Genomic DNA, 16,363 nt, shown 5'->3' with positions numbered 1-16,363 from the left:
CCCCGACTGGCAAGGTGAGGACTGTCTCACAATTTGGAGGTAGAGTAATTGTTGTCTGTCTTGGGACTCGAACCCTCCCCACCGGGTAGCGGCTCCCACCATTCTTCCACAGTCCTCGGGCACGGATAAGGTGTTGGAAGACCTTTTGGGCAGGCCTGTTAGCAACTGTCGTCTTCCAGTAATCACAGCCCTCAGTTTGATATGTGCCCCTTTGTCAATGGATACAGTTTGTCTAAAATGTTGGTAGAAGAACTGTTCTGGCATGGTGGTCACTTGGGACCCAGTATCCATCAGGCATCTTACTTCTTTCCCTTCAAATTCGGCCGTGATTGTCAGCGTGCAGGCTGCTATATCTTCAGGGCGTTGTTTTTTTCTAAGCTCAGTTAGTCTCCCCGCCATGTGCCCATCCATGGAGGGAGGCACTAGTTTAACGGCGGTCTTTCTTGAGACGTCTTCCTCTCCGGACAGTGTCGGAATAAATGGTTCCGATTTCCACAGTTCTAACACTGGTAGTCTCCAGCGGGTCTCGATCGTCTCTGCTCTAACGTCTTTCGTTCACTCTCAGGGCGCAATAAAATAGTCTCTTGAGCATGGCCTTCAAGGGCAATCAACAGTATCTCCCCTTGATTTTCTGCAGTCACTCCTCCTACTCTCAACATGCCCCTCACTCTCTGCGCCCAGTAATGGAGAGGTACATTGTTGCCAGTAAATTTTGGTATATGGGTCAGCATAGCCCCCAGGGACAGTTGCCTTGCTGGTATTCCCCCATCAGGTTGTATTAGAACACCTCCATCAGCGACACCACCCTGTCCGTCCATTGTTCCGTACCAGCCTGCGTATCCTGCCGACTACGCCAAATGTAATAACCTGCAGGTATTGGGATACGCAAGGACTGCACGGAACCACGGGGGTTAATCAATGCAAATTTAATAATGTATTGCACAACACAGGTGGAGGAAAAGCAAATGAAAAGGAAATGCAATATACATACAACTACTTTGAATCACTTGTCAAGGGTAGGAAGCCTCAGATTGTACTCCCAAAAGCAAAACGCAGAAATCCTTGTTAAACAACAAAACGCAGGGTCCTTGTTATCTTACTTGTATAACACAGTGCAGAGTCTTTTCCTATCTGTCCCTAACTAAATGTAGTGTGCACACTTAACTGCAGATTTCAGCGTGGGGTACCTCGTCACCTTTGGGGCCCGTATTCCGCCGGCAGACACCTCTAAAGTTCAGTCTTTGTCCCGGGTCTGTAACTTGCACGTGCTGCCTGGCTCCTTGCTCCACATCCAGCCTCTTTGGATCTGTAATTCTGTAATTTGCACGTGCTGTCTGGCTCCTCGCTCCACATCCAGCCTCTTTGGATCTGTGTCTTGGGGGGGACACCACGCAACACTCTAAGGTACTTGGACCTCGGAAAAACAGGGCAGACTCAGGCCTTCTATCTTACAGCCCACTCCAGCACACTCCTCTCTGCAAAACAGCCACATGTAGACTCCTCCTCCTCCTGTTCCAGACTGAATCAAGTCACTTGAGCAGCAGGACTTTTGCCCGCTGTTCTCTGTTTTGACAGCAGGTGGCAGCATAACACAAGGAAGTCCACCAAACAGTCTTTTAACCTATATATATATATATATATATATATATATATATATAAATGTTAACAGGGCTTTCAATTGTATCAGGGAATGACTATTCGGCTTGCTTAATACTCACCAGTCGCCAACAGTCGACCCACAACACATTTCTCCTGCTCTTTGGCATCAGCAGGGGTTCATTGTCTTATGAACGCCTTAGGAAACCACTGAACTGGTGAAACAAGTTAGGGTGGAAAAAGAGTTGTTTGCAAATTAGTTTTGAAAAATTAGAATTGTCAGTCACTAACATAAAAAATAAATATAAACCAGGTCGTATTGCAACTACCAGGGTATGTAATATATATTGAATTGAATGGAAATAATAAAGAGGAGCTTTTCTTATAGGATATTCCAGCTTCAAGTAGAACAGGGGTTAATTGGAAAAATAGTTATATGATATAATCTAACTTAATGACAGAACAGAATTTTTAAATCTACACTTTATTACTCTGCACTTTTTCAATATGAAAAAAGGTTGGCTATTAGATATGAGGTTATAAAAGGGATATAGTAGACATGGGGATGTATACCCACATAAATCTTTGGGAATGGCTTTTCTTTTGTAATAAAATGCATTTTTGCAGATGCAAATGTTTATTTGGCCATTTTGTACCCTTACTTGTATTAAATACCTAGTTATATGGGCTAATATTGGATATCACTGGTTATTTATAGGAATCCAAGTTTATGACTTTAACTCTCTGGGTCATTTCTTGTACTTTTTTGAATGTTTATATATCATATTAGAGAGTTATTGATATGGAGTCTTGTATGTGTTTTTTTTATCTGTACACAGCATAAACTACATGAAAACTGTGTGCATAACACACATGGTATACACTATAGACAAACACCATACCTATTGGATATGTGGCGCCCCTGAGGCTTCAGTCACCACAGAGGTACTGCACCTCATCCAGAGGTTTGGTATTCCATCCTGGGTATGTAGGAGGTCATCCACCGGTTCACACAAAACACAGCACTCTCACTCAGCAACACCTCATAAGACATGGCAAGGGCGTGTTAAACCCGAAGCTAGGCTGGGGGTGGAGTCTTAGGAGTGAGGACACACAGTAGTGGAGTGTGGAGAAAGAAAAGAAAAGAGGAAAAATCAGTGGAGGAGTGAAGACCCGTAGCCTGGAGCTGGTACATCTCGGCTCGGGCACAAGACAAAAGGGGTCCTAGAGACCACGGGAAGTGCGACATACTCCCGTGGTCTTGTTCCACATACAACCTTTGAGTGGAAGGACTTGGCTGCAAATTGGGGACTGGTCCCTAGGCTAGAGGAGAAGAACCTACGTACTCCGCTAGTAAAACCAGAGGCTAAAGTGACTGCAAGCACCAAGGCCACATCAACACACAAATTCGCTGGAAGGTGACCCCAAAGGACCAAGGGATAGAGCTACAGGCCACCAAAAGGGTCCATGGACACCGGCTCAGGGCTCTGTGTGTGAGGGTGCAAAGCAGGAGGGAGAAGCAAGTGCTGGAAGATGACCAGGGAAGTACATAAAAGAAAGGTGCACCGGACTCAACCTCTGAAGTACCTGGGATCGGCTGGAGCCCTTCACAGTGGAACTCAGCACTCTAAAGGTGGTCACTAATGTCGAATTACCTTGGAACCTGCTACAGTGAGTAAAAATCTTGAGACTGCATACCGGTGTCACTCCATTATTCACCTATGCCTCTGGCCCTGCAACCCATGCAATCGCCTGCTACTACCCTCATCTGCCCTGGGGCTCAGCTCTACCTGTGGAGAGCTGCACCATCTCAGCTAGCTGCGTCACCATCCACCTCAGAGGTCTCCATCCTGCAGCGGTGGCACTTAACGTGCCGCATACCACAGGTAGCGTCACAAATAAACTTTCATCATCCCCTTCCTATCTACTAAATGACACCGCCGGGGTCACAGAACCTGACTTTCCCACAGCAGCATCACAGAAACAAAACCCCGGTCCAGTAACGAGTAACCCCACGGCCCCGGTGCGCGCGTGTCACATACATTATGCACAAACAGGCTAGTGATTGGGTAGTGTTTGCGTCAGTAAGGTAAACAAATAACCAACCTGGTAAAGCACTGGATCATTGGTTTTGCGGCTGCATCAGATTTATTAGGCGTTTGTTCTTTTGGTATTACATGGTTGTGTACATTTTTTTTGTAATCTCTGAAACACTTTTATATTATACTTTTACACTGGGGCCAGTGGTAGATCCTTATTATGAACTGTAATGTCACTAAAGGTCCTGCTGCCCTCTTATTTGTAGTGCTCACATGGTTCCACCTTCATAATTGAAGAACAAGGTTTTCTGTCCTGTGGCAAATGGCACATACCGGAAGGGCTGGCCCTGAATGAATCTTGGGCATTGTTGGGGTAACATTTTTTTGTTCTGTCAGAAAATAAGCCACTCTTCTCCACACTACAACCACTTGTAACCCTTTCCTGACAAATAATGTACCATAATAATATCATATTTCAGGTCCTTGAGCTCACATTATTGCAAGCAGATGAAGGATGTTTTATTCAGCCATCATCTGCCCTTAACATCAGCAAGTGCTGCTGTGCTCTGCCCGCTGCTGTTAAAGGCGTTGTTCCGTATAAAATGTTAAGTCTGCAGTAACTCTGTGACTGATGACTTGTGAATCTTCCCCAGCACACACTGTCCGCTGTTAGGATTCACTAGTTTCTGAGCAGGCAATGGTGGTCATGTGACCATAATTGTGTGATAATCAGGTTCCTGGCAAGAACCCGACTAGTGGGCATGGCCTTGCTCAATACGAGTGTATTGAGCAAGGCCATCACCACTAGGTGGCTGCACCTACTAGTTGGAGGCGCACATTCCATACATTTGTATTGAGTGAGGCTACTCCCATTAGTTGGGTTCTGGCTGTAAACATGTATATCACACAATTGCGGTCATGTGACAGCCGTTACCTGTCTCAAAAACTGGCGAATCCTCTCAGTGCACAGTGTGTGCGCTAGGAGGATTCATAAGTCTGCAGTCACATGTAGTGACTGCAGACTTAACATTTTAGATCGGACAACCCCTTTAACTTTTTTAAATGCCTCTCTCAGTCTCGGACAGCGGATTTTACATTATGCATAACAGGAGCTCCATGCACCCTGTTCATAGGAGACAGCAATTTTTATTATACCGTACAATACTATGATATTGCAGAATCTAATACAAAGCAGTTAGATGATCACAGTTTTAAATGTTCTAAGGGGACTAAAAAGCAATAAAAAGTTAGGATTTAAAAAATATAAAGAATATATCTAAAAATTTAAATCACCAACCTGTTCCTTAATTTAAAAAAAAGAAAAAAAAAAGTGCACAAACTTGGTATTTTTACATCTGTATTAGTTTTGTCTATCAAAATATAAAATGAATTAACTCAATCAGTAAACAATATAGTGAAGAAAACAATGAAAACACCAGAACTGCATTTTTTGGGGGGTGACCGTAATACTGCAAAAAAAATGCAATAAGAAGAAATCACAATGTATCTATCTCGAAATTATATAAAAAACCCATCAGCTCATGGTACTAAAATAAATCCTTATACAGCTCCATTGATTGGAAAATGAAAATGTTACGGGTCTTGTAACATTCTGATACACACAATTTTTTTTTACAAATTTCCATATAATTTTTACAACTAAAATTGAAATATCCCAGTTTGGTATTTTTGTAATCACAATGACCTGGAGATTCATGTTGCCAGGTCATGTTTTATCACACAATGAATGGCAGAAATATAAAACCCCCATAAACAATTGCGGAATTGGGTTTTGTTTTTTTTTTAACAATTTCACCACAATTGGACTTTTTTTTCCGTTTTCCAGTACATTGGAACATCAATGGTGCCATTCAAAACTACAAATTGTTCTGCAAAAAACCCAAGCCCTCATACACCTATGTAGATTGAAGAATAAAAACGTTATGAGTTTATGACCCTTCGTAAAATGAGAAGAAACAAAACAAAAACACAAAAAAATGAAAATTGGAATGATGGAAATGAGTAAATCTCAAGAGTTTATGATCAGAAATGAACACAAGAGACCATTAATCTGGAATTTTCCCACACTCTCAGCACTGAATATTTGTCTCACATTCTTAGCATTGTGTACAATCTCTCTGTAACATTGCAATCTTGTCCACGTTGACTGTGTTATTTGTAAAAATATACATCCTCACGTAAAGTGTTTTGACCTTTAAAGAAGATGTCTGATTCTGAGGTAGTCTGGAAGCCATGATGATTAGAAGTTACTGCTAGAGGAAAGGGCTTGTTCACACTTGTTGAAAGCAATAGGTGCTCCACCTTATTAATGGAAGAGGTGAACACAAAATAGAGACGCTCTTCACGGTGGCTGTCTGCTTTCTGCGATTGCAACCACCGCACCGATTAGTTATGCTCCAATGTGGCCATATGAAACATAATACTGGATATCCAAGTTGTCTATTGAACATTAAAGGGATTATCCAGAAGTTTGTTTTGTGTTTTTTTTGCAATGAGGCTAAGAACTTATTGACAGGTATTTGCTAACTATCTGCCTTTTCTGCCCTGCGACAATCTCTTCCAGATCAGAGTGGTCATGGATCCCTACTGCCAGTGATACTTCTGCTTACGGTGACCTAACATCAATAGAGCATCAACAGAGCTTCTGTTCTGTTCAGCTCTGTCGAAGGGGCTCACTGCTGATGTCATGCTGATTGACAACTGGCTCCCCCTGCCTGCGCGGAGCAGGCTGTTAATTAGCATGATTTTGGCAGTGACACTCTATCAACAGAGCTATCTGGATGAAAAGGAGCCTCTTTGTTGACGTGAGGTTAGATGGAGACAGAATCGCTGCCGAGCTGGGGAAGATGCATCAGGACAGAACGGGTAGGTACTTAGTAACTACCTGCCATTAAGTTATTAGTCCAAAGTTAAAAAATCCCAATCTCAGATAACCTCTTTAAGAGAGTGGTAAAAATGAGATTGTCCTCATTTCTAGAGATGACCAGACCTGTTGAACGTCGGGTTAACCAGGTTCAGCCAGACTTTAGCTAGAGTTCTGTGTTTGACCCAGTCTTGACCTGAATCCATTGGAAGTGTCTGATTGGGCAGTTTGGCTCTCTGCCCACATACAGCCATCCATAAACAGAACACTTCCGTGGGAGGGAGGATAAGGTTTTTTTTGGGGCCCACTACATCCGATAATGTTGTTGTTACCCCCAGTGTGAGGCACACATACACTGCAAGCGACTCACACTGGGCTGAGCAGCAAGCCTACTCGAGCACAGTGATGATCGACCGACTGGTCAGCAAACGTAAAGCAGCTGGTATTGCACACTTGGATACTGGTTTATAGTTCGGGTTCGCTCATCTCTACTTTTTCCTTTTAATAACTATTGGTAGTCACTGTGCTGTAAATAACTTTCTTCCTCTCCAAAGAAACTGACATTTTGGAAAATAATTCAATTAGTATCAAAATGATGCTGTTTCTTTCTTCTATAAGTATTATCGAAGGTGGATTAAAGGTGAAAATATTATTGACATCCTTCGGGATGACGATTGGTGAGAGGCACTGCCATTACAGAGCCCCCCACAATTATGTTATTATTAGTTGTGAAAACATACTATGGTATAAATAATTATAATATTCAGCCATTGATTGGAGCCGGTGCTGCATGTTTTTGCAAATTTTAATTTCCTTGGTAGCATTAACATTTAGATAATTCCTGTTTGGCTGGATGGGTTCTCCATGTGTTTTTGTGGTTTTCCTCTGGGTTCTCTGGTTTCCCCCCACACTCCAAAGACATACAGATAGGGAATTTAGATTGTGAGCCCCAACGGGGATAGTGTTGCTGATGTATGTAAAGAGCCATGGAATTAATAGCTCTATATAAATGAACAAATATATTATTATTTTATAATTATAATTCATATGACCTCTCCACTGGAAAGGAAATAAAAGCACAAAGGTAAAGCAAGATGGTAAAATATTAGGAAAAGCAAATAAATAAATAAATAAGTAAACCATAATGCATACATCAAATTAAAAGCATAAGTGTTTTGTTGTGTTTCACAACTGTACAAAAGTACCAAGCTGAACGGATGTTCTTAAAAAAATCTTGATCAATTAAATATCATTGTTCTATGTTTTTATTGTGCTTTATTTCGTGTTTCAGTTTATTTATTCTTTGTCAATATTGTCCTTGTCTTGATTTATTTTGAAATATGCCAAGAAGTGAAAAAGCTCCAGCAGCTGCAGTAACAAACCCGATGGCACTGATAGCTCTGTTGGCCTGAAAAAAACAAACACGAGCATGTAAGAATATGACTGTGTAAATTTGTTCTTTCATACCGTTCTTCTTGGTTCAAAATGTTCCGGATGTTCGTCACAAGACAACCAGCTTTAAAGAAAACAAAAACAAAAAATATGATCTTGTGAAACTTATATAGTATCGACGTCTCAAGATGTGTATGTTATTAGTGGCTATGTGTGGCCACCCAGTGGTTGTTATTTAGTTTGCAGCTTTTCTACGTTGTTGAGATACTGAATTTATTTTGTGAGATATTATTAAAGTCCTTTAAGGGGTTGTCCAATATATAAAATGTCCTAATCCCTTTTGGAATTTGCTTTATGTAAAAATGCCTTACTTATCTTCCTATACAGCTGATTCTTACATATGTTTTCTTAAATTTCTTTGATGTTCCGTTTGAGTTCCAGCATTCTCTGAGGATTCTCAAACAGAACATCATTAGGAAGATGGTTCTTCAGCTAATTCCCTGCAGCTTGTCATTCTCCCTGAAAAAGGACACACTCAAGAGGTGACACTGTGCTCACTTGCCACAGTTTATTTTGCCACCACCCCTTTTGACATCCCATGCAGTTAAAAAAGAAAGGAGAAGTGACCACAGCACCACCCCACAGGTTCTATCATCACGCCAAATGGATCGTTATCAGGGAGTCATGAAGTGTTCACTTACACAGCTTCCTTCACCACTGCTCCCTGATTACATCCCAAATCAATTGTAGTGAAAGAAGAAGGGAGAAGTGACCACAGTGCCGACCCACAGGTTCTATCATCAAACTGAAATGGATCGTCATCAGGGAGAGGCACTGTGTTCACTTACACAGCTTCTTTCACCACTGCCCTCTGATGACATCCCAATTCAATTGCAGTGAAAAAAAAAGGGAGAAGTGAATATAATGCTGCCCCACAGGTTCTATAATCACACTTAAATGGATCGTCATCAGAGATTGGTGCTGTGTTCACTTACACAGTGTCTTTCACCACTGCCCCCGGGAGTGCCACCATTTGCTGTGGGGAAGTATGGTGCCCTGGAGGCTTCAGTCGCCACAGAGTATTGCACCCAGTTTTGAGTGTAATGCTACAACCGGATCCTGAGGAGGTCAGTCCCGGTTTCACCATTTACACACTGAAATACACACCAGGTTGCTCTGTTCCCACTGGGGACTGGGCTAGGGTAAGGTAATAAAAGGGTTGCCTACAGAGTGGCATTTACAGGATGCCCTCAAAAGGGGCCCCAGTCCCCCTAGCTTAAGACCTGGGATGGGGAGGTACAGCCAGCAGGGGAGTCAGGAGCCAACACAACAGTTAGAGAGTTCTCCAGCAGGAGAGGAACATAGCAGTCGTATCTTACAGGTGCTCCGGTGGGATGGAGGAGAAATTCACACAATTGCCGTGGGGAGAGTGATCCCGCTACCCACGTAATCGATGCCACACAGGGCAGCAGGACCCTAGGGAAGATCATGCCTGGACGGGGAAAGTTTCAAGCTTCCCTGACCACGGAGCACCCGACTGCACAATGTCAGAGATAATTCAGGGTCTTGCATCAAGTCGGACCCCATATCGGAACCGCGGCACCTGCATATAGGGACAAGAGAACATCTTGTGAAAACCCGAGTCCCCATGTAGCTTCAAGCCAGGGGATCCACAGACAGGCTTTACAAGGAGGAAACCTACTTAACACCAAACCGGACTAATCTCTAACGGGTTCAATGGAGCCCATCATAGCAAGTGACTGGTATTACCCGGGTGAGCGGCACAGCACTAAAAGTGACTAAACAACCTGGAACTGCAGCCATAGACTCTGACTCTTTATTACAGGTACTGTCGCTCTGCGCCACCATTACTACTCACCTCATCATCCTCCTCGGGGCCCGCTCCACCTGTGGGGAGCGATACCATCCATAGCTGCTACTACCATCTGTCCTGGAGGACAGCAACAGCAGCGGCGGGCGATTCCCTGGCCGCATACCACAGGTGACGTCACAACATTCACCTAACTATTACCCCCATCATCTCTTCCCTGCCATCTTCTGTAAACCTCGGGGCAATGGAGCCAAGCTAGCCCACCCATGACAATGTGTCGATGGCCCCGCGTCAAGAAGGTTACCGCCTGCCCCATAGGGTGCTAAACTAGCATGTCTTGATAATGCACTAAATTAGAATTATGCTAAATTAGAGTGTCACGAAAGCTGCAGAAAGAGTGGACACATCTAAACAACACAACATGAAAAATAATATTTGGAATATGGCTATATGTGACTTGTAGCAACATATTTTTTCATTGCAACATATGTAATTTCATTGCTGCAGCAGGACAGGTCAGTGACCAGATTTCAAAGATCAGTGTTGCTTAGAGGAAATAGCTTTCAATTTAGAAAATCTAAGGGAGGGGAATATATACAACCCCTGGCAAAAATTATAGACCCACCTGGCTCTGAGGATGTTCATTCAGTTGTTTACTTTTTGTTTTAAAAAAGCAGATCACAGACATGGCACAAAACTAAAGTCATTTCAAATGGCAACTTTCTGGCTTTAAGAAGCACTAAAAAAATCATGAAAACATAATGTGTTAGCCAGTAACGATTACTTTTCAAGACCAAACGGGGCAAAAAATGATGGAATCACTCAATTCTAAGGAAAGAATTATGTATTTATGAAAAACAAACAAACAAAAGAACACTCCAATACATCACTAATATTTTGTTGCACCACTTCTGGCTTTTATAACAGCTTGCAGTCTCTGAGGCATGGACTTAACGAGTGACAAACAGTACTCTTCATCAATCTGGCTCCAACTTTCTCTGATTGCTGTTGCCAGATTAGCTTTGCAGGTTGCAGCCTTGTCATGGACCATTTTCTTCAACTTCCACCAAGGATTTTCAATTGGATTGAGATCCGGATTATTTGAAGGCCATGTCATTGCCCTTATGTGTCTTCTTTCAATAAATGTTTTCACAGTTTTTTCTCTATGGCAGGATGCATTATCATCTTGATAAATGATTTCATCATCCCCAAACATCCTTTCAATTGATGGGATAAGAAAAGTGTCCAAAATTTCAATGTAAACTTGGGCATTTATTGAAGATGTAATGATAACCATCTCCCCAGTGTATTTACCTGACTTAACAGCCCCATATCATAAATAACTGTGGAAATTTATGTTTTCTTCAGGCAGTCATCTTTTTATTGTTTAGTTTTTCTGTATGTAAATCCCATTTCCTTTAGGCAGTTTCTTACAGTTCGATCTCAGACATTGACTCCAGTTTCCTCCCTTTCGTTCCTCATTTGTTTTGTTGTGCATTTCCTGTTTTGGAGACATATTGCTTTAAGTTTCCTGTCTTGACGCTTTGATGTCTTCCTTGGTCTACCAGTATGTTTGCCTTCAACAACCTTCCCATGTTGTTTGTATTTGGTCCAAATTTTAGACACAGCTGACTGTGAACAAGCAACATCTTTTGCAACATTGAGTGATGATTTACCTTTCTTTTAAGAGTTTGATAATCCTCTCCTTTGTTTCAATTGACATCTCTCATGTTGGAGCCATGATTCATGTCAGTCCATTTGGTGCAACAGCTCTCCAAGGTGTGATCACTCCTTTTTAGATGCAGACTAACGAGCAGATCTTATTTGATGCAGGTGTTAAATTTGGGAATGAAAATTTACAGGGTGATTCCATAATTTTTACCTCAGTATTGAGTGATTCTGCAATTTTTCCCCCTGTTTGATCTTGAAAATTAGGCTGCTTTCACACTACATTTTTTTAACATGCCTCATAAACTTTTTTTGCTGCAAAAGCGGATCCTGTTTTTGCAAAGAAAAACGCATGCAAACGCATGTGTTATTTTACAGGATCCTGTCACTTGAAGTTTATGGGCGGGCATTGGAGTCATGTGATCGGGAGTGAGGAGAACTGAACGTGACAGACTGGAAATTCAGACGCAGCTGGGGGAAAAAGACAGGAGAGAGAGGAGAGAGGAGAGAGAAGAGAGGAGAGGAAAGAGAGGAGAGAGAGAAGAAAAGAGAAGAGAGGAGAGAAGAGAGGAGAGGAGAAGAGAGGAGAGAGCAGAGAGGAGAGGGGAGAGCGAGAGGAGAGGGGAGGAGTGGGAGAGGGAGAGAGAAAGAGAGAGGAGAGAGAAGAGAGGAGAGTGAGTGAGAGGGGAGAATGAGAGAGGAGAAGAGAGGAGAAGAGAGGAGAGGGAGGAGAGGGGAGAAAGAGAGGAGAGGAGAGAAAAAAGAGGAGGGAAGGGGAGAAGAGAGGAGAGAGAGACAGAGGGAGAGAGAGAAGAGAGGAGAGAGAAGAGAGGGGAGAGAGAGAGAGAAAAAGAGAGAGAGAGACTGTGATCACGCCAGGCTGGTTTCTGGCCAAACAGGATCCTGTTTATCGGCATACCACCATTCACATGCGTTTGCATGCTGTTTAGTCAGGATCCAGCAATTTGCAGTATTTGGATGCAGCTCAAAAACGCTACAAGTAGCGTTTTTGAAAAATGTTAAAAAACTGCAAGTCACTGGATCCTCACTATAACACACGCAAACGCATGTGTACGCATGTTGATGCAAGTCCATTTCAAATGCATTGAAATGAAAACGCATTGGCACTGGATCCGTTTTTGCGTTAAAAAAACGTTCAGGACGCATGTTAAAAAAACGTAGTGTGAAAGCAGCCTTAACCGTTATTGACTAGCACATTATGTTTTCATGATTTTTTTAGTGTTTCTTAAAGCCAGAAAGTTGCCATTTGAAATGACTTTACTTCTGTGCCATGTCTTTGATCTTCTTTTTTTAAACAACAGTAAACAATAAACATCCTCAGAGCCAGGTGAGTCCATAATTTTTGCCAGGGGTTGTACAGAGTCTGTCATAAAGAGTGTTCGAAGGTGAACAATTCAATTGTACAGTAAGTCTTCAGTGTGAAAAAAGTAAACATTCAAGAAAACCTGTCATCAAAACAGCTCTACATGTATACGACTACACTGATCAGCTATAACATCATATCAATCAACACATGAGCTGTATAATATTATCTGGCTCCAATCACATCAGTCAAATGATGCAATATGTTTGACAGCAAAAAAAACAGTCACTAAAGTTATGATGTTGAAAGCAAAAATGGACATATGTAAGGATCTGAGCGATTTTGACATGAGGCAGACTTTGATGGCTAGATGAATTTTTGGTATGCAGTGCTTAGTGCCTCCCAAAGTAGTGTAAGGGCTCATGCGCACGTTGCGTAATAGCATGCATTTATGCTGCGTATAGCAATGCAGTGTAAATGCATGCGTCCTGCGTTCCCTGCACAATCTATGAAGATTGTGCATGATACGTGCGCACGTTGCTTTTATGAACGCAGCAATTTGAGTGCTAAAATTTTGACTCAAATCCGTGTGTTCATAAAATGAGCATGTTAATTATTTGTGCGTTCTGGATGCAGCTCCCACTCTGTCTATGGTGGGGGCAGCATCCCGAGAGCATCAAAACTGATTTTTTTTAACAATAATACTGCATTCATTATGCAGTGTTTCTGTAGCGATTTGAAGAGCACATGTCAAATCGCTGCAGAATAATCAGCAGTTACGTGGACATGAGCCCTAAGAAAGGATAACCAGCAGGTTGAAAGGGTCCAAGCCAAATAATAAAAAAAGACTAGCTCATTTGGTTCAAAGCCACTACAGAATTACTGTAGCACAAATTGCTCAAAAGTTACAAAATGTTATTGTTTTTAAATAATTTTCATCTACTTGTAAAGTTATGAAACTATGTAAATCCCTTTATTACGGGGTTCATTTATGTAAAGAAAAAAAAATATTCGTAAGTGGCTATCAAACCCTGCCTTTCCTTAAGCGGGCTTTACACGCTACGACATCGCTAATGCGGAGTCGTTGGGGTCACGGAATTCGTGACACACATCCGGCCGCATTAGCGATGCCGTTGCGTGTGACATCGATTAGCGATTTTGCATCATTGCAAAACAGTGAAAAATCGCTAATCGGCGACACGGGGGTCCATTCCCAATTATCGTTACTTCAGCAGTAACGAGGTTGTTCCTCGTTCCTGCGGCATCACACATCGCTGCGTGTGACGCCGCAGGAGCGAGGAACGTCTCCCTACCTGCCTCCCGGCCGCTATGCGGAAGGAAGGAGGTGGGCGGGATGTTACGTCCCGCTCATCTCCGCCCCTCCGCTGCGATTGGGCGGCGGTTCAGTGACGTCGCTGTGACGCCGCACGGACCGCCCCCTTAGAAAGGAGGCGGTTCGCCGGTCACAGCGACGTCGCCGGACAGGTAAGTATGTGTGACGGCTCTGGGCGATGTTGTGCGGCACGGGCAGCGATATGCCCGTGTCGCGCAACAGATGGGGGCGGGTACGCACACTAGCGATATCGGGACCGATATCGCAGTGTGTAAAGTAGCCTTTAGTCTATTTGCCTGCCTTGGGAATACTGAGTCCTGTTATTTGCAGTTAAAGCTTCAGCACATGAGTGGACCCATGTATGTTCGGGTTCACTGGGCTCAGCCCAACTTTAAAAACTAAACCACAAAAAGAGGAATTAAATTTTCCCCAAAAAATTCAGAAAAAAATTCACAAAATCATAGGGTAGCAATGTTTGTGGTTAACGCGTTTCTGGCTTGACGCCCTTAATCATAACCATTATGGTTATGATTAAGGGCGTCAAGCCAGAAACGCGTTAACCACGACCATGCCATGTCTGTATTGCACTGAATAAATCACCTGGTCACTCAGCTGGATCGCTTTCCTTCATTTCTCACTGCTGCGGCCGGGGCAGGGCCGGATCCGAGTCTGAGGTGCGGTGAGGTCAGACGTGGGTGAGCTGGATTCCTTTACAAGTAACAATGTTTTACCTACCCAGGCCATAGGAACAAATGCACAAACGGGATGCAGCGAAACCCACTAATAAAGATGGAGGCAACAGGTGCAAAACACTGATGGAGCGACCACTGACATACTACCCGTACATGAAGAGGGTGATTGCTTAGTATTAAAATTGCACACAAATAGCTTGTATAGGGTGCTGTTCACACATGTAGTTGCACAGTGTCTGGCTTACAACTTATTGATAACACCCATACTATTAGACCAAGTGGGCTGCCCAGCACTATATAAGTGCACCACACAGGTACAGAAACCCCAGATTACAAGGCCTACATTAATGGGCCTCGCTGCATCCTGTGTAAAGATATGATAAGTGCAAAAAAAAATATATATAATATATATATGAAGTATTAGTTGTTATTTTGGCTAGAATATGGAATATAGAATGTGGAAGCCCACAACCCAACGTCAAGAATACTCATGCTTGTGAGTCCCTACACTAAATTTAAAAACTAAACTACTAAAAGAGGATTTAAATTTTCCCAAAAAAATTCTGAAAAAATTTCACAGAAACAAAGGACAACAATGTTTACTTGCCCAGGCCAGTTTAGTTAGGGACCCACAATCATGGTGACCCTTGACGTTGGGTTGTAGGCTTCTGTACTCTGGCCAAAATATCAACTAATACCTCATATATATATTATATATATATTTTTTGCACTTATATCTTTACACAAGATGCAGCCAGGCCCATTAATTTAGGCCTTGTAAACTAGGGTGTCCATTCCTGTGTGGTGCACGTATATAGTGCTGGGCAGACTGGCTAATCTAATAGTTTGAGAGTCATCAATAGGATGTAAGCCAGATACTGTGCACCTACATGTGTGAACGACGCCCTATACAAGCAATTTATCTGCAATTTTAATACTAAGCAATCACCCCCTCCATGTACTGGTAGTCTGTGAGTGGTTGCTCCATCAGTTTTCTGCACTTGTTGTCTTCATCTTTATTAGTGGATTTTGCTGCATCCGGTTTGTGCATTTGTTCCTATGGCCTGGGCAGGTAAAAATTGTTGCCCTTTCTTTCTGGGAATTTTGTTCAGCCCAACTTTAGATAAAAGTTTGTTTCACGACCCACACTTGACCTAAACTTGATCCAGGACCCCAAACTCCACATAAGTGAACGGGGTAACGGACTGAACTCGAGTAATGAGTATAATGGAAGTCAATAATTGGGCAGTTTGCCTGTCTGCCCATATGTAGCCAGCCATACACAGAACATTTCCAGGAAAGGGACGACAGGGTATTTCTTTTTTAATGCACATCTGAAAATTTTGTTTGTACCCCAGCTAGAGCCTTTCAGAGGCAGAAAGCAGATCTCACGGGCCCCAGTGCTGAGCATACCTGAGCATCCCAATGCCTGATCAAGTGGTTAGCATATGAATAGCACCCAAACTGGAACACAGGCACAGCTCATCTCTATTCAGCACCTGTGTCTATATGAGAGCACCAGCAGAAACTCAGAGGAAGTCACAGGTCCAGACTATGTCACTGCCAGCATCAGTTCTCCAGGACTCTCAAGGCCAGCAAATAGG

General features: G+C 42.8%; 1 protein-coding gene across 1 annotated transcript in view; it reads right to left on the bottom strand.

The window, feature by feature from the left end:
• Positions 1-1,673: 1,673 nt before the first annotated feature.
• PLAAT1 (phospholipase A and acyltransferase 1) overlaps positions 1,674-16,363 on the bottom strand; it is a 62,193-nt gene continuing 47,503 nt past the window's right edge. Inside the window, exon 4 of the mRNA XM_075340492.1 lies at positions 1,674-7,927. Coding sequence (XP_075196607.1) covers positions 7,826-7,927 — 102 coding nt within the window. The 3' untranslated portion in view covers positions 1,674-7,825. The remainder of the gene's footprint in view (positions 7,928-16,363) is intronic.

The sequence above is a fragment of the Anomaloglossus baeobatrachus genome, chromosome 3, assembly GCF_048569485.1.
Source record: "Anomaloglossus baeobatrachus isolate aAnoBae1 chromosome 3, aAnoBae1.hap1, whole genome shotgun sequence".
NCBI lineage: Eukaryota > Metazoa > Chordata > Amphibia > Anura > Aromobatidae > Anomaloglossus > Anomaloglossus baeobatrachus.
Note: the sequence above shows the minus strand (reverse complement) of the source record. Positions and strands in the feature narration are given on the sequence as shown.